Source organism: Gracilinanus agilis, chromosome 4 (genome assembly GCF_016433145.1).
Source record: "Gracilinanus agilis isolate LMUSP501 chromosome 4, AgileGrace, whole genome shotgun sequence".
Taxonomy (NCBI): domain Eukaryota; kingdom Metazoa; phylum Chordata; class Mammalia; order Didelphimorphia; family Didelphidae; genus Gracilinanus; species Gracilinanus agilis.
The window spans coordinates 249419360-249437849 of record NC_058133.1 but is presented as its reverse complement, the minus strand read 5'-3'; the positions used below and the strand labels follow the sequence as shown (position 1 = coordinate 249437849).

At 37.8% G+C, this 18490-nt stretch overlaps 1 protein-coding gene across 1 annotated transcript in view; it reads right to left on the bottom strand.

Annotated features, from left to right (window-relative positions):
* The window catches only part of CTC1 (CST telomere replication complex component 1), a 57512-nt gene that overhangs the window by 30841 nt on the left and 8181 nt on the right, over window positions 1–18490 (bottom strand). The window contains 5 exon segments of the mRNA XM_044673689.1: window positions 1962–2090; window positions 2245–2514; window positions 3167–3311; window positions 4003–4217; window positions 4353–4590. Of these exon segments, the coding sequence (XP_044529624.1) occupies window positions 1962–2090; window positions 2245–2514; window positions 3167–3311; window positions 4003–4217; window positions 4353–4590 (997 nt within the window).

Genomic DNA, 18490 nt, shown 5'->3' with positions numbered 1-18490 from the left:
GGGGGGGGGTTGAAGGGGAAAGGGGAGCATGAATCATGTAACCATGTTAAAAATGAATATTAATAAATGTTAAATAAATAAATAAATAAATAAATAAATAAACTATGCAATTACCCAATTTTGAAAAAAGGATCACTGAATGTTAGAGCAAGAAGGCACTTAGAGATCATTTAGTCCAACCAACACATTTTATAATGAAGAGGCTGAGAGCCAAAGAGAAGTGACTTGTTGGGGTCAGAAAGCCAGTTATTCCAAGGCCCCCTGTAGTATCAGTTCCTCTGGAAGGCAATTTGGAATTCTGCCCAAGGGCTTTAAAAGACGGCATGCTCAAATCTGGCCTCGGCCACTTCTCAGCTGTGTGACCCTGGGCAAGTCACTTGACCCCCATTGCCTACCCTTACCACTCTTCTGCCTTGGAGCCAATACACAGTATTGACTCCAAGACGGAAGGTAAGGGTTTAAAAATATATATATAAAAAAAAACAAAAAAAGACGGCATGCTCTTTGATCCAGCAATACCATTTTTTTGTTCTCCAAAGAGATAAAAATAAGGTTTGTACAAAAATCTTTGTGGGGGTAAAAAATTGGAACATGAAGGGTTAAACCTCAATTGAGAAATGGCTGAACAAATTGTGGTATATGATGGTGATGGAATACTATTTGCTATAAGGAATGAAAAACTGCTTGATTTTTATGCGAACTGCAAAGACCTCCATGAACTGACATGGAGTGAAATGAGCAGAACCATTGTACACAGTAAATGAAAAATTGTGGCATGATCAAATGCAATTTTGCTACTAATAGCAATGCAATGATCCAAGACAATCCCAACTGTGGGAGTAGAAATGCAGAAGAAAAATATGCAATCTATATCAACTGTTTATACAGGTATGATTGGGGTTTTGGTTTTAGAAGATTGCTCTATTGCAAAAATGAATGATGTGGAAATAGGTTCTGAGTGATAATACATATATAATCCAGTGGGATTGCTTGTCAGCTCTGGGAAGAGGATAGAAGAGGTAAGGGAGAGAATATGAATCCTGTAACTATGGAAAAAACTACTTTTAGAAGTAAATAAATAAAAATTTAAAAGTTGTAGAGGAAGCTACATAGGAGTCAAGTCACCTAGTCTAGTGACATCACAAAAGACTTCTTTTAAAAACAGTTTTTTTAAACATTTAAAAAGGTATTTATACCAACTACACTTCATAATCACACAAAGCTCTTATATTAGCTGGGAATGATGCCCCAGTTTTTCTTTGTATTTTTGTCTTTACCTCAATAAAACTATAAGCATCTTAAAAGGTAAAAAATAAACATTTTTAAAAAATAAACTAATGCCCTATTAGCAATATTAAAGACAGGTTTTTCTACTTCATATCTATTATTCCTTGAATTTGAAATATTATCTGGAATACAGGTGAAGACATCTGTCAGGAAGCTATATGTGGATGAGTTCAGGAAAGAAATCAAGGTTGGAGGTATAGATTTGATACCTCCCTCCTAGAAAGTTCTTCCTAAGAGCTAACCTAAATCATTCCTTTTTTTTTTTTAAAGTCCTACATTCTTTTTCAGAACCAATTCTAAATCAAGAAGGCAGAAGAGCAGTAAGGACTAGGCAAATGGAGTTAAGTGTCTTGCCCAGGGTCACTAGGAAGTGTCTGAGGCCACATTTGAACCCAGGACCTCCTGTCTTCCAATCTAGTGCTCTATCCACTGAGGCACCTAGCGACTTAGCTGCCCCTTCCCCCAAACCATTCTTAATAGAAACCCACTTTCTTCAGGATTCATCTCACTGAAAACAAAGCCAACCCCTCGGAGTAAATAAAGAGGCTAGTAAGCCCAGTAAGACCACAGTTGGTTGTTGTTTACATCATTTTTACTCTTCCCTCCAACCACCACTCACACACTCTCTCACACTCGCTCACTCTCTCTCTCTCCCCTCCCCCCCCCCAACCTACCTCTAGCTGTGCTCCTGGCCTGATTGCTCGACCATTATTGGGGAGCTGCTGATAGGCAAGACAGAGACATAGTTGTCCATCTAGTTCATAGAGGCTAGCAGGGCCATTCAACACTTTGGTAACTGTCCCCTGAAGAGAGAGCAGGTGATTAATTCAGATTTTTCTCATTTCTTCTGCTCCCTGCTTTTCTAAGGAATTCAGTTGTCAATTTCTTCTCCATATTCCACTCCCTCTGGAGACCCACCAAATTTCTGGCTCTCCAGCTCTCCAGCTCCTTTCTTACCCTGTATGACAGCATCCTGACTTCCCTGATGGAGTTATGATGTTCTTGGGAGCTGCTAGGTACAGGGAGAGGATTAGGAACAGTATCCACAATAAGTTCTTCCACATTGAACTCCTGTACATGCTCAGGCTCAAGGGGCATCAAATGGGAAGAGGGGCCAGTTGCCCAGATACGATTAGGGAAACCACGGATCACAGATATCTGCAGATTTGTTAGTACATATGAACAGCCAGGCCGCAGTGCATGGTGCCACACCAACTGGCTGGGGATCTGGGGAGAAGAGGTCAGAAGGACAGCTCTCAATGGAGTTTCCCTACTGCCAGGAGAACCTCCTCACCAGATCCTGAACCAAATTTCTTCCACCCTCCATCACAACCACCTTACCAAGCTGTCCTATCAATTTCTTCTCCCATACTTAGGACCAGGCTCTACCCAGCTTGAGGGTCATGAGGGAATCTTGGAATTCTGCTTTCACCAAAATACTGTCCCTACACTGTCCCTGCCCCACCACATTCTGGTCCTATTAACACTTTATCTACTTTTTTGGCTCCTATGCCCAAATCCAGAGCATAACTTTAAAAGAAGAACCAACTAAAGCCATCTAATTCACCATGTAGTTAATATTATACCACTGCTACTCACTACACAGTCATTCTGAGGCTTAAATGAGCTAATATACATGAAGTGATGATCTGCAAACCTTAAAGTCATATAGATGTCAATCATTATTACTATCTGTATGACTTCAGGCAAGTTATACTCTTTCTGGGTCTTAATTTCCCAACTAATAAAATGAGGTGGCTGGACTAAATAAGCATGAAGAGAATGAAGCAGCATGGTAAACCTTCCAGTTCTAAACCTTATGATCTCTAAAAATCCATCCTTTCCATTCTTTCTCATTCATTTTAACAACTTCCTGTACCTGCACAATGATGGGCACTGGAGTAATGGCTGAAGAGGGGACTCCCAGTGACAAGATGAAGTAGGTCTTTCCATGGGTCTTTACCAGTGTACTTAATCGTACCAGCTGCCCTGCAAGGTGTAACTTCTGCCTTCGAAATTTGCTTCTGAAGAGTGAAGAAGGAGAAACAGAAGAAGAGCAATGGTGCAAGAAGAGAGCAACAATCTTATTCCCCGTCCTTTCCTTCAGAAGAATATTCTCTACTCAGCCCATCACACAGCAGTAACACATCACCTTCACCACATGGATAGCCAGATTTCCCAAAAGCTCCTCCCACTCTATCCCCATCCCCATTAAAAGCAGAACATTTTCCTTAGGTATACTACCCACCTCCAATAATGGAATTTTCCACATATTATTCCCCCTATTCCCACTTCTTAAAGTACAAGATCTTAACCTTAACAGTACCTATACTCCCTTTCCCCTCAGAACAGTGTATTTCAGGGGGCAGCTGGGTAGCTCAGTGGATTGATCAGAGCCAGGCCTAGAGACTGGAAGTCCTAAGTTCAAATCTGGCCTCAGATACTTCCCAGCTGTGTGACCCTGGGCAAGTCACTTAACTCCCATTGCCTACCCTTACCACTCTTCTGCCTTGGAGCCAATATACAGTATTGACTCCAAGATGGAAGGTAAGGGTTTAAAAAAAAACAAAAAACAGTGTATTTCAGCTTCTCCTCCACCCCAAACCCTTCAGAGGATCTAGGGTTCATTCTTTCCTCCCTCTCTTGTAGAGTCTCCTACTCCCAAACACAGCACTCTCACAGTGGTGGTTCCTCTGCCAAGTGGGGAAAAACTACCTGTGCTGGAGCAGGTAGAATGCAATCTCTGGGTAGAGAACTCTTATGGGGGTTTCAGGGCCATGGTTGAAGCCTAGAGGCAACACAGGTACTGGGGGACACAACAGTTCTAAATGCCCACTTCCTGAGGAGCTCCGTTGCCAAGCAGAAGGAATATAACTCCAACTAGGGAAAAGGAAGAGGTGGCCCAGCCATGAGAGGTCAAGGTCCAAGAGCTAGAAAAGTCAAAGCAAAATCAAGTCAGCTGGGGCCCAGGCATTCCTTCCCTTCACCATAGATCCAAATACCCACCACAAAGAATTTTTATGGACTTAAACATATCTGGACTTTCTACTGGAGGTCCAGCTCACCTCACAGCCTAATGTCCCACTGTTGTCCTTCACATAAAGGCTTCCATCCCTTAACTCTGGATCCAAATCCCCAGGCAGGTCGGTCAGTGTCCCTAGCAGTATCAGCCTTTCCCTGGACAAAGGAACTCTATCCAATCCAGCTTTGTTAGCCCAAGTCTGGTATTCAGAACTGCTCCAAGCCAGATGGCTACAGCATGGGAGATGTTGATGGGATCTAAGCTCCTGCACAGAGACAAAACTGTGAAGAAAAGAGGTCAGGGATTCCTCCTCTGAAACTAACATTTAAGATGATTACAAAGTCATCTCCATCCCAGAATGGGCAGAGCTGATATAAAGTAGGGGGTACCAAAGGTAAAGGAAAGTAACCAAGTCAGTAAAGGACCAAGAAGTTCTACCTACTGTGTTCTCTTCCTGTTATGTTTCCAAATATCATAAATGTTCATGAACTGAAACAGTACTTTGCTAAATCAATCTACTGAAATATACAAAATACTCATCTATAGATTCAGTTATAAAGAATTGCTCAAATAAATTTTAAAAAAGTAGCTGAAACCAATACACTGTGATAAAATAGATTGTAATGGACTTCTGTACTAGCAGCAATGCAATGATCCATAACAATTCTGAGAGACTTATGAAAAAGAATGCTGCCCACATTCAGAGAAAGAACTACAGGAGTGGAAACACAGAAGAAAAGCAACTGCTTGAACACATGGGTTGAGGCAGACATGATTGGGGATGTAGACTACCACACCAACGCAACTATCAACAATTTGGAAATAAGTCTTGATCGATGACACATGATAAAACCAGTGGAAATGTGCATCGACTATGGGGGGGGGCAAGCAGGAGGGGGGCTGAAAGGGAAAGTAAGAACATGAATCATGTAACCATGATAACTTTTCTAAAAAATAAAAATTATTTTTAAAAAAGTAGCTGAAGAAATATTTTAGTACCTATGCTAGGCTCTGCTGATGTAATAAAAATGACAATACTACTAAAGTTAATTTATAGTTTAAGGCCATACCAAATAAATTATTAAAAGGACAACTTAAAATAAAATTCATTTGGAAAAATGAAAGACACAAAAGCTATCAATTTTTTAAATTTTTTAATTAAAATAAAATAATTAAAATTAAAATTCATTTTTTAAAAGAATTCAGCAGGGCAGGTAGGTAGCTCAGTACACTGGAAGTCAGGCCTAAAGACTAAAGATCCTGGGTTCAAATCTGACAGTAGACACTTCCTAGCCTAGGCAAGTTACTTAACCACTCTTTTTACCACTCTTTTGCCTTTGAATTTAATTCAATATTAATTATAAGATGGAAGATAAGAGTTTAAAAAAATTCACCTCCTAAAAACATTTAAGATTAAATAACATATTTTGCATTTATTTCTATGTATACATAGAAAGTAGTGTAGAGAGAAAAACAGATCTGCCCTCCGAGTAGCTAGTGTGACAGTGGAGAGAATACTGGACTATGAATCGGGGAAACCTCTGGTTCAAATCCTGCTTCAGACATTTAGTACCTATGTGACTGTGGACAAGTCACTTAATTCCTCTGGACCTCAGTCCTTATCTGTAAAATTGGGCAATTTGACTTAAAGGCTTCTAAGGAGCCTTTGGAGTGTAAATCCAGGATCTTATGACTTAAGTGATCTTGGGTTCTGGGCCACAATTATTTCCCATTTACATTTCTCTTATTATGAATCTCATTTACATTTCCCTTATTATTTGTATTACTTCATATTATTTAGAGCATTCTTTTACTTGGCATTTGTAGTTTGGAATTCTTTTGAGAACTACTCATTTCTTCAGACCACTTATCTATTGCATAATGGCTTCTCAGTTCATATACCTTATTTTATCTGAAAATTTTGATAAAAGGATTTCCCCCCCATTTCACCACTTATCTTAATCCTAGGTACATTCATTTTGTTTGTAAAAAGCTCCCTCCCTTTTCCCATTATCAAAGTTACCCACTTTTTCTTCCATAATTGCCTCTATTCTCTCTGTTTGATTAAGAATTCCTTTCCTAGAAAAGCAAATAAAAACAACTCTGAGAAATCATTTGACACCTAAGGTGGCTAACATGACTAAAAAAGAAAATGATAAATGGTGGAGAAGACTTGGAACACTAATATACTTTTTTTTTTTTTTTTAGATTTTTTTTTTTCTTAAACCCTTGTACTTCGGTGTATTGTCTCATAGGTGGAAGATTGGTAAGGGTGGGCAATGGGGGTCAAGTGACCTGCCCAGGGTCACACAGCTGGGAAGTGGCTGAGGCCGGATTTGAACCTAGGACCTCCCGTCTCTAGGCCTGGCTCTCAATCCATTGAGCTACCCAGCTGCCCCCTATACTTTTGATGGAACTGTAAACAGATACTCTTCAAGAACAATATAGAACCATACTCAAAGGGCCCTAAAATTATGCGTATCCTTTGACCCAGCTAGCTACCACAACTTGGTCTGTATCTCAAAGAGATCAGAAATAAGGAGGAAGGACCTAATTGTACCAAAATATTCATAGCAGCTCTTTTTATAATGGCTAAAGAATTTGGAAACTCAGGGGATGTCCATCACATGGGGAATGGATGAAAAAACTGTGGTATATAGTTGTAATGGAATACTATTGCACCAGAAGAAATGACAAACAGGATGTATTCAGAAAAACTGGGGCTGGTGGAGTTGTGAACTGATCCAACCATTCTGGATGGCAATTTGGAACTATGCCCAAAGAGCTCTAAAAGAATGCCTGCCCTTCGAACCAGCCATTGCTGGGTTTGTACCCCAAAGAGATCATAGATAAAGAGACTTGTACAAAAAAATTTATAGCCACACTTTTTGTGGTGGCAAAAAACTGGAAAACAAGGGTATGCCCTTCAATTGGGGAATGGCTGAACAAATTGTGGTATATGTTGGTGATGGAATACTATTGTGCTCAAAGGAATAATAAACTGGAGGAATCCCATGTGAACTGGAAAGACCTCCAGGAATTGATGCAGAATGAAAGGAGCAAAGCCAGAAGAACATTATACACAGAGACTGATACACTGTGGTAAAACTGAATGTAATGGATTTCTGTACTGGCAGCAATGCAATGACCCAGGACAATTTTGAGGGATTTATGAAAAAGAACACTACCCACATTCAGAGGAAGAACTGCAGGAGTGGAAACACAGAAGAAAAACAACTGCTTGAACACATGGGTTGATGCGGACATGGTTGGGGATGTAGTCTCTAAACGACCATACCAAGCAACTATCAATAATATGTAAATAAGTCTTGATTGATCACACATGTTATAACCAGTGGAAATGTACGTTGGATATGGGGGGAGTGAAGGGCTGGTGAAGGGGAAAGTAAAAACAGGAATCATGTAACCTCGGAAAATTTTTCTAAAAAAATAAAATATTAAAAAAGAGAGAGAAAAAAATTGGGAGTTATATGAACTGATACAAAATGAAGTAAGAAGACCCAGAACAATGTAAATAGTAATAGAAATATTATATAATGATCAACTAAACCATTAACAAACAGCAAAGCAAATTTCCAAGACAACCATAAGATTAAAAAATGGTATCTACAAGCAAAGAAAGAACTGTTGGAATCAGACTGTAAATCATAGCATGCCATCTTCCACTTTATTTCCTTCATGAGTTTCTTATTGTATGTGTAATATGTGTCTTCTTGGGGGCAGAGGTAGCTTCAGTGGATTGAGAGCCAGACAGGAGGTCCTAGGTTCAAATCCGACTTTAGACACTTCCTAGCTGTGTGACCCTGGGCAAGTCACTTAATCCCCATTGCACACTTGGAACCAAAATACAGAGTATTGATTCTAAGGTGGAAGGTAAGGGTTCAAAAAATATATATGTATCTTCTATCATGACATAAACAATATGAAAATATGCATTATATGAAAGCACTGATATAATCTATATCATACTATTTATCACTTAAGGGAAGGGGAGGGAAAGGAGAGAGAGAGAAAATCTGAATAATAAAATAGAAAACAATTGTCAAAAGTTGTTTGGGGGTGGGGAGAAGGTAGAGCCAAGATGGCAGACAAGGTACAAAGACCATATGATCACTATCAAATTACACTCCAAAAAAAAATTATAATTTTTAAAAAATATAATGACAGAATAAATTCTGGAAGCATAATCCCCAAAAAAGACAAGGTAAAGTAATTTTTCGGCCCAAAACAATGTAGAAGGCCTAAATTGGGGATTTAGTATAATGGGATAGAGATGGAATACAAAACAGTGATCCAGGGCAGGCCTCACTGCAGCAATGGGCTTCTAGGCTCAGCTAAAGCAGCAGCAATGACTTCCATAGCTCTCAGATAAAAACAATAAGGGAGAGTCAGACAACTGCTCAGAAAGAGATTACAAAAGGTCCCTTTGCTAGCTTTGGGTTCAAGACTCTTATTGCACTGCCTATGATTCAATGTAGGAAGAAGTCCTGGGGCTGTCTCAGGAGCAGGAGAAGCACTAACACACATTAGCACTTGTGGCCACAGGAGAGCAGAGAACCCTAGTCACAGTTCCAAGGGGTAAAAGAGTACTTGGGGTTACTCACAAATCAGAGCACAGGTCTGAAGTATGTTAAATGTACCACCTTTGAAGAACTGAAAACTGCCCAGAGCCAGCTCTGAAAGCAGATGCACAAAGAACCTAAAGCTTGGAAGAGTGCTACTTTCACCTCAGTTACAGAGCCCAACTTTAATAGTTTTTTAAATTAAAAGAAAAAGATTACCAAAATGAGCAAACAACAAAAAAAAAAGAAACTCAATATAGTGAATTATTTTGGTGACAGGGCAGATCAAAACATAAACTCAGAGGAAACCAAAACACAAACAATGAAATCAATATTGCTGCATCCAAAACCTCTAAGAAAAATATGAATTATTCCCAAGCCCAAAAAGAATTAATGGAAGAGCTCAAAAAGGATTTTAAAAATCAAATAAAAGAGGTAGAAGAAAAATTGGGAACAGAAATGTGATACCAGAAAAATCATGAAAAAAAAATTAAGAGTTTGGTAAATTAAGCACAAAAAAATACAAAATAAATACCTTAAAAAACAGAATAAGAGAGGGGCAGCAAAGTGACTCAATGGATTGAGAGCCAAGTTCAGAGATGAGAGTCAGAACCTTTGTTCAAAACTGGCCTCAGATACTTCCCAGCTACGTAACCCTGGACAAATCACTTAACTCCAATTGCTTGCTCCTTACCACTCTTCTGCCTTGGAACCAATTCAACATACAATATACAATATTGATTTCAAAAGAGAAGGTAAGGGTTTAAAAAACAAACAAGCCAATTGGTAAGAGGCACAAAAATCCATTGAATCCATCTTAAAAAGCACACTGGCCAAATGGAAAAAAGATATACAAAAACATGACAACTTCTTAAAAGACAGAATTGGTCAAAAGGAAAAGGAGATACAAAAACTCACTTAAGAAAATTATGCCTTAAAAATTTGATTGGGCAAGTACATTAAGTCGAAGACAAATGAAAAAAATTTGAAGAAAATGTGAACTACCTCATGGGAAAAATAAATGATCTGGAAAATAAATCCAGGAGAGATAATTTAAGAATTATTGGACTACCTGAAAGCCAAAATTTTAAAAAAGAGCTTAGAAATTATCTTTCAATAAATAAAAAAAAATTTTAAGGTAATTATGAAGGAAACTGCTTTGACATGATGGAAATCAGAAGACAAAATAGAAATTGAAAGAATCCACTGATCATCTCCTGTAAAAGATCCCAAAAGGATAACTCCCAGGAATATTATGGCCAAATTCCAGAACTCCCAGGTCAAGAAGATAATATTGCAAGCAGCCAAAAAAAAAAACAATTCAAATATCATGGAGCCATAGTCAGGATAACACAAGACTGAACAGCATAAACATTAAAGAATCAGAGGACTTGGAATATGATATTCTAGAGGGCAAAGGAGCTAGCTAGGCCTTCAACCAAAAAAGCAAATCTGAGCAGAATCCTTCAGGGGAAAAAATGGGTATTTAAATGGAATTAAAGAACTTTCAAACATTCCTGATGAAAAGACCAGAGCTGAATGGAAAATTTGACTGTCAAATACAAGTTGCAGGAAAAGCATAAAAAGTAAACAGGAAAGGGGGCAGCTGGGTAGCTCAGTGGATTGAGAGCCAGGCCTAGAGACGGAGATCCTAGGTTCAATTCTGGCCTCAGACACTTCCCAGCTGTGTGACCCTGGGCAAGTCACTTGACCCCCATTGCCTACCCTTACCACTCTTCCACCTATAAGTCAATACACAGAACTTAAGGGTTTAAAAAAAAATTTAAAAAAGTAAACAGGAAGGAGAAATCAAAAGACATTCAATAATGTTAAACTTTGTACAACCTTATTATCTGGGGAGATGATTCTTGTAACTCCAAAGAACTTTGTCATTTTTAGGGCAGTTAGAAGTACACATAGACTTAGGGCAAAGGGGTGAATTAAATATGATGAGATAATATAAAAAAATAATAATTTAAGGCCTGAAAGAAGCTTATTAAGAGAGGAGGAGGAAGAGGAAAATGGAATGTAATTCTTTTCCTTTTTTATTTAGTTATTTAGAATATTTTCCCACAGTTATGTTTCATGTTCTCTCCCTCTCCCCCCACCCCCTCCACCCCATAGCCAACACACAATTCCACTGGGTTTTACATGTATCATTGATTAAGACCTAATTCCATATTATTGATAGTTGGACTAGAGCTATCGTTTAGCGTCTACATCCCCAATAATATCCCCATCAGCCCATGTGTTCAAAGCAGTTATTTTTCTTCTGTGTTTCTCCTCCCACAGTTATTCCTCTGAATGTGGCTAGTTTTCTTTCTCATAAGTCCCTCAGTCTTGCTCTGGATCCTTGCATTGATGCTAGTAGAGAAGTCTTATATTCGATTCTACCACAGTATATCAGTCTCTGTATACTATGTTCTCCTGGATCTGCTCCTTTCCTTCTGCATCAATTCCTGGAAGTCTTTCCAGTTCACATGAAATTCCTCCAGTTCATTATTCCTTTGAGCATAATAGTATTCCATCACCAACAGATACCACAATTTGTTCAGCCATTCCCCAACTGAAGAGCATACCTTCCTTTTCCAAATTTTTGCCACCACAAAGAGCGTAGCTATAAATATTTTTTTGCAAGTCTTTCTGAATATAAATTATTGCACCTAAAAGAGGCATGAGTATTAACAGTGAAGGGGAAGATTGGGGAGCTTGGAAGGGGAGTATGTGAACCTTATCCTCATCGGAATTGGCTCAAAAGGGAAGAACATATACAATCAATTTGATATAGAAATCTATCTTATCCTATAGGAAAATTGGAGGGAACAGAATAAAGTAATGGGAGGTGGGGCTGATAGAAAAGAGAGAAAATTGGGGTAGCTGGTGGTCAGAAATTCAACAGAGGAAAATATGATAAAAAGTAATACACAAGAATCGTAACGGTGCAAAATTTTTTTAAAGTTTCTAAAAAAGAAGGGCCTCAATTCACAAATACATAGAGAAATGAATTGAATCTATAATACATTCCCCAACTGATAAATGATCAAAGAACATGAACAAGCAGTTCTCAAAGTAATTAAAGTTTTCTATACCATGCAAAAAATACTCTAAATCACTATTAGAGAAATGCAGGTTAAAACAACTGGTTATATGATATTGGAAATTTGGGGAGTCCTTGAACTAATATTTTGAGGTCCCTGATCTAAACTTCCTATGGATATTTAGGGCTCTTTCAAACTACATTTTCCAAGAGCCAACTGGCTTCCTCTCTTGCATAATCACGTGGGTGGGAAGTGTAATCACTTAGATAGAAGGATAAAAAGTGAGAGTCTGGACTGGTACTTCCTTTTTGGTGATTTGGAGCTAAGCCAGGATAGGAGGAGGAGGCAATGGCAGGTCCCTTCAAACTAACTCTTAATATCACACGTGGCTTCAATTTTCTAATGGCTGTTAATAAATCTTTTATAACCATAATATTTTTAAATCTATCCTTTTATATCCACTTTATTTCTTACATTTTTGATGACAGAAAAGGAAAAAAACTTGAAAAGGATGTAGGAAAACTATGGTACAGATGCCCTGTTGAAGGAGTTGTAAACTGATTCAGTCATTCTGGAGAACAATTTGGGCCTATGCCCAAAGTGCAATAAAACAATAATTATTCTTTGACTCATCAATACTATTATAAGGTTTGTATCGCAAAGAAATTAAAAAAAGAAAAGCCCCTATACACTCAAAAAAAATTAGAGCAGTTCTTTTTGTGGGGGCAAAGATTTGGAAAGTGGGGAATACACATCAATTGGGAAATGGCTAAGTAAGTTATAGTATATGATTGCAATGGAATACAATTATTGTACTGTAAGATATGGCAAGCAGGAGGGGAGTTAAGCTGCTCAGTGGATTGAAAGCCAAGCCTAAAGATGGGAAGTCCTAGGTTTAAATCTGGTTCCAGACACTTCCTAGCTGCATGACCCTGGGCAAGTTATTTAACCCCCATTTCCTGGCCCTTACTTCTGCCTTAAAACCAATGCACAGTATTGATTCTGAGACGGAAGGTAAGGGTTTAAAAAAAAAGGCAGGGGGGGGGGGGAGGGCCAAAGCAGGGAAAGCTCAGAAAAACCTGGAAAGACTTACATGAATTGAAGCAGAGTAAAATAAGCAGAACCAGGAGAACATTGTACACAGTAACAGGAATACTATACAATAAAGAACTATGAATAACTTAGCTATTCTCAGCAATACAATGATATAAAATATCCCAAAGAACTCATGATAAAAGTCATTTGCTTACAGAGAAAAAGAACTAATAGAAACTAAAGCCAGACCAAAGAAAAAATTTTTGGTTCCAGTTTCCTTCCATAAAAGAATATGGAAAAATGCTTTACATGATCGCACATGTAAAATATATGAGATTACTTAAATATCTCAATGTGGGAAGGAGTTGGGGAGGGTGGGAAGGGAGGGAGATAATTTGAAAAAGAATACTTTTTGAAAAATGTTGGAAACTGTTTTTATATATTATTAGAGAATAAATAAGTTAAATTAAATGGAAAAATATTTCTACATGTAACTGAAAAAATAATTTTTTTAAAGACAAAGAAAAAATACATTATAAAACTTAAAAAAAAAATCTCCTAAGGGGAAGCAAGGTAGCACAGTGAATAGAGCACTGGGCCTCAAGTCTGGAAGGTTCAAATCTGACCTCAGACACTTCCTAGTTATGTGATCTTGGGCAAATTGCTTAGCCCTTATTGCATTGTCTAATTTGGAGCAATAAGACACTAAGTAAGAGCACTAAGACAGAAGGTAAGGGATTTAAAAAAAAATAAAAACAGTACCTTAACCTTAAGAAGTTCTGATTGCTCCAAACTAGAAGAGTTAGGAAAGAACCACCAAGAAAGGAAATGAATGATCTACTGGGAAAATCAATCAACTTCCATAAAGAGAATGGACTAACATTGGGTTCTTCATATGGAAAATTAAGACTAAGAAGAAAATCAAAGTAGAAATAGGTTCATAAAGGATAAACATAAGAGTTTTTAACAAATACTAGAATATTAGAAATAAGAGAAAGGGAAAATTATGATTCTTGGTGCTGGACAAATGAAATTTTAAAGTCAAATGTAAAAGGATTACTATTATTACACATTAGAATTAATTTATTAATCTCACAAAAGGCAATATAGGCAGACTAAAAATACAAACAGGTTTTGAATATTTTACATATTGTTAACAAGTGACAGACTCACTAATATTGTTTTAGGGTTCTATTTTACCTTATTTTATTTTAGATCAATGGAATTAAGAATTAAGTGTGTAATTCTCAAAGTAAAGCACTCAGTTCACACCCCAATATTCTCAAGGCATATTCTCAAGACAAAGCATCCAATTTACAACATCCCCACCACCAGAAATGAAATGTCTGTTTTCAGCTTTGAGGATGTTTAGTTATTTTAGGACTAGACTTTTTATCTCACTTCAAGGGCATCTTCAGGACTCAAGAAACAATAACAAGGACACTCAGTCCAGCTACAGCTGGCTCCTTATCTCCTTTTTCCCTGGAAAATTTAGGGTGATACTCTTACCCTCTCCTATGTGATGAGCTCATGTATTTTGCTATTTTGGGGGTAGACTTCATGCATAGATTTTAAGTCCTGACCTCTAGACAAAGGGATGGGGGAGATCTTGTGTCACAAACCTATAAAATGCCGTATTTGTACCCAGTGTTATAAAAAAGGAAGATAGATATCAGAAGCTTTGAAAAGTTGGATTTGGATTTGGTGGGAGAGAACACACTCACCCACGGCCTCTGTGTAAGTACTGCTGGCAAAATGCTATGACTCTCCTCTCCTGACAGACTTGCTAAACTGAGCCCTTTTAACAGTTGCCCCAGACAGGGAACCACTGAGAAGTTATATGTGTAGTTAACCTCTCTAGTTCCTCAGCCTGGGGTTGGAATAAATATTGATAAGGGCTATTGGTGCACTGTTTGAATAATGGTGAAGATTTGACTGCAAGTAATTGACTCCCCTTCCCAAAGGCTTAGGTATATTCACCACTCAGGAAAGGTACTTTGTAATAAAACACTGTATTTGATTCTAATTAATGGGGTTAGGAACAAGGGAAAGGATGGAGGATTTGGGAACCTTATTGCTAATGTATCTAAGCTAATGATCAAACTATTGGAGATTGCTAGATCAGGTAGAGACTGGAGGTTCTTCACCCTCACACTAACTCTGGTCTGACTTGGCCAGGGCCAAGACAGAGATTAGGGAAGGCTACTGATGATCTTTGAAGACAGTACACTGTTCTCTCTCAGCTCTATTGACAATGATGGTGATTGCTCTCTAGCTCTCTCAGTAAAACAAGTTGGGTTGCAGGTACACGCCTACCCTCCTTCAATTGATCTCCCACCTCCCAAGTTCTGCTCCAGTCTGAGCCAACTTGTGCTATGCCTGGTGGGTATTTATAGGGTGAGCTCCAACTGACTTTTGCCCTGGCTCACAGCATCTGGGTACATTCCAAGGTGTTCAACTGCAGGTCTTGTCACTCAAAGTGGTATCCATCTTGTCCCAGAAATCAATATAACACCAGGCATCTGCAATTTGTCACCAGGGCATTTGCCTTTCCTCATGAGGAAAAAAAATGAATTTCTGTCTCTTCTTCTCTCAACTGTCTGACTCCAAAATTTTTTTATTTAAGTTAGTGGGTTTCACTTTTTATCTCACACAGTCAATAAAAAAGAAACTACTGCATTAAGGTTAACTTAATTGTAATTGACAAACAAATTTCTCCTGAACAGGCAATACTTGGGTTTGTTTGGTTTTTTTTACTTTCAGTTTCAAATTCTCTCCTTCCTAAATCCTCTCCTTCCCAAATTCTCTCCTTTCCCACTGAGAAAGCAAGAAAAACAATACACCCATTATACATATAAAGTAACACAAATCATATTTCCACCATTAGCCATTTGCAAAATAAAAAAGGAAAGAAAAATAAAGAGAAAAAATGCATAAATGTGGTTTAAAATAACAGTAGAATAATTACACATGTAAAATCTATATTGTGAGTGATGAAGTTCAGAAAGATGGTGAACTCCTCTCAGTCAATCACTAAGATAGAGTCTGGGTGCCTTTCTATCAAAACAAGTTGAGTTTTGTGTTCCTCAACCTAAGTCCCATTTCAGATAGACAAGATTAAAACAATCCTTGAGTTGACTGGATAAAATGATATGGGATATACAGATAGACTGGATTGAAACAGTCCTTGTGTTGACTGGTTAAGACCCCCTTGAATAATTAGAATATATTAGAATAATTAGGATAACTCTCAACTAACCAGCCACTGGTGAATGAAGGGCCAGACCATCTTTGCATCAGGGACTAGGATAAAAAACTACCTGATCCCATATTTTGTACTTACTTGCTGGCTGTAATACTCTTTTAACACTGGCTTGTGAGACTTTGACACACTGACACCAAATTCAAGATTCTTTTGAGTAGATGGTCGTTCCTCCCCTATATCATATTGCTTACTATGTCAGGGACGGAAGGAAGAGAATTTGGAACTCAAAGCTTTATAAAAAATGAATGTGGGGGCAGCTGGGTGGCTCAGTGGATTGAGAACCAAGCCTAAGAGATGGGAGGTCCTAAATTCGAATTTGGCCTCAGACACTTCCTAGCTGTGTGACTCTGGACAAGTCACTTGATACCCACTGCCTAACCCTTACCACTCTTTCACTTTGGAACCAATACAGAGTATTGATTCCAAGACAGAAGGTAAGGGTTTAAAAAAAAAAAAGAATGTTAAAAAATTGTTTTTACATGTTAATAGGGAAAAAATAAAATATTTTTTAATTATGTTAGGACAGCTAATAGCTATTAAGGACCTGCCTATTTCCCTCTCAGAATAAAGAATTTAAAACAAGGAAACATTTGAATACTGAATTGGAAAGGAATAAAATTTCAAAAAATGAATTATTTCTACCTCCACAAAAAATAATTTTTAAGTACAGGGAAAAGAATTATTTAGTAAGACAAAAGCTTCTCTATGCAACCTGTAATGGTTAAAATTAATGATTGGACAATGATTATATGAAATTATGTGATCGCCAGTATTTATTATAAGTTGAGTCTGATCTTCTGCCTTGGAACCAATACCGTCAGAGCTGGATACATCCAATATAGCAATGGTTCTCAGAAACTGAGTTACAGATCCCTCTGGAACTGGGATGGTATTCTGATGCAAGAAATAAGCAAACATACCTTATATAGACAGATGTGTAAATAGAATAGCCAGATCCTATTAATAGTCAAAAATCTACCCAACCCAGGCGTGCTAATGATGTCACTCCCACCTCCCTTAGTGGGGAGGGGAGACGAGTTACCCACACGTGACAATAAGTAACAAATCAAGAATAAGGGACGGCCCTTTGGGCAGTCCAAATCAATGTAGAAACTGCCATTTGTCCATTTGAATTAGAGGTGGACCACAGGAAGTGATGAAAGACACATTCTCTTTAAGTAAGTTAGTGAACTTCCTGTGAGGGGAGTTGGCGTCTGGAACTGGAAGAAGAAGCATCTCCTGAGACCACAGACAGATTACACTCTGTATTGTCACGTGGGTAAGTTAGGCTGGCTTCCTTGGCCTAGCTGGGCCAATTCTAAACTCTGCCTATCCAGCTGTTGGGCCTTGTGGCTTACAGCTTCATTTATTTAGTCTTCTAACCTCCCTCTTCTCTTTATCACTACTCACCTTCCTGATTGTAAATAAACTCCTCAACCCAATGCTGACTTGGGTCTGATTTAATTACGGAATCAACCTGAATTGTTGATTCCTGGCGGCCACATAATTTTAATATATAAATATAATAACTAAATTTTAATTCTTACACAGAATAGGCAATATATCTTGCCTATATGCCAAAGATCCCAGCTTTTGGGACAAAAATCCACTATTTGACAAAAGCTGCTCGGAAAATTGGAAAACAGTATGGGACAGATTAGGTTTAGATCAACATCTCACACCCTACACCAAGATAAACTCAGAATGGGTGAATGACTTGAATATAAAGAAGGAAATTATAAGTAAATTAGGTGAACACAGAATAGTATATTTGTCAGATCTGTGGGAAAGATTTTAAGACCAAGCAAGAGTTAGAAAAAAATTACAAAATGTAAAATAAATAATTTTGATTACATTAAATTAAAAAGGTTTTGTACAAACAAAACCAATGCAACCAAAATTAGAAGGGAAGCAACAAATTGGGAAATCTTTATAACAAAAAACTCAGACAAAAGTCTAATTACTCAAATATATAAGGAGCCAAATAAATTGTACAAAAAAATCAAGCCATTCCCCGAATGATAAATGGGCAAGGGACATAAATAGGCAATTTTCAGATAAAGAAATCAAAACTATCAACAAACACATGAAAAAGTGTTCTAAATCTCTTATAATTGGAGAAATGCAAATCAAAACAACTCTGAGGTACCACCTCACACCTAGCAGATTAGTTAACATGACAGCAAAGGAAAGTGGTGAATGTTGTAGGGGATGTGGCAAAATTGGGACTTTAATGCATTGCTGATATAGTTGTAAATAG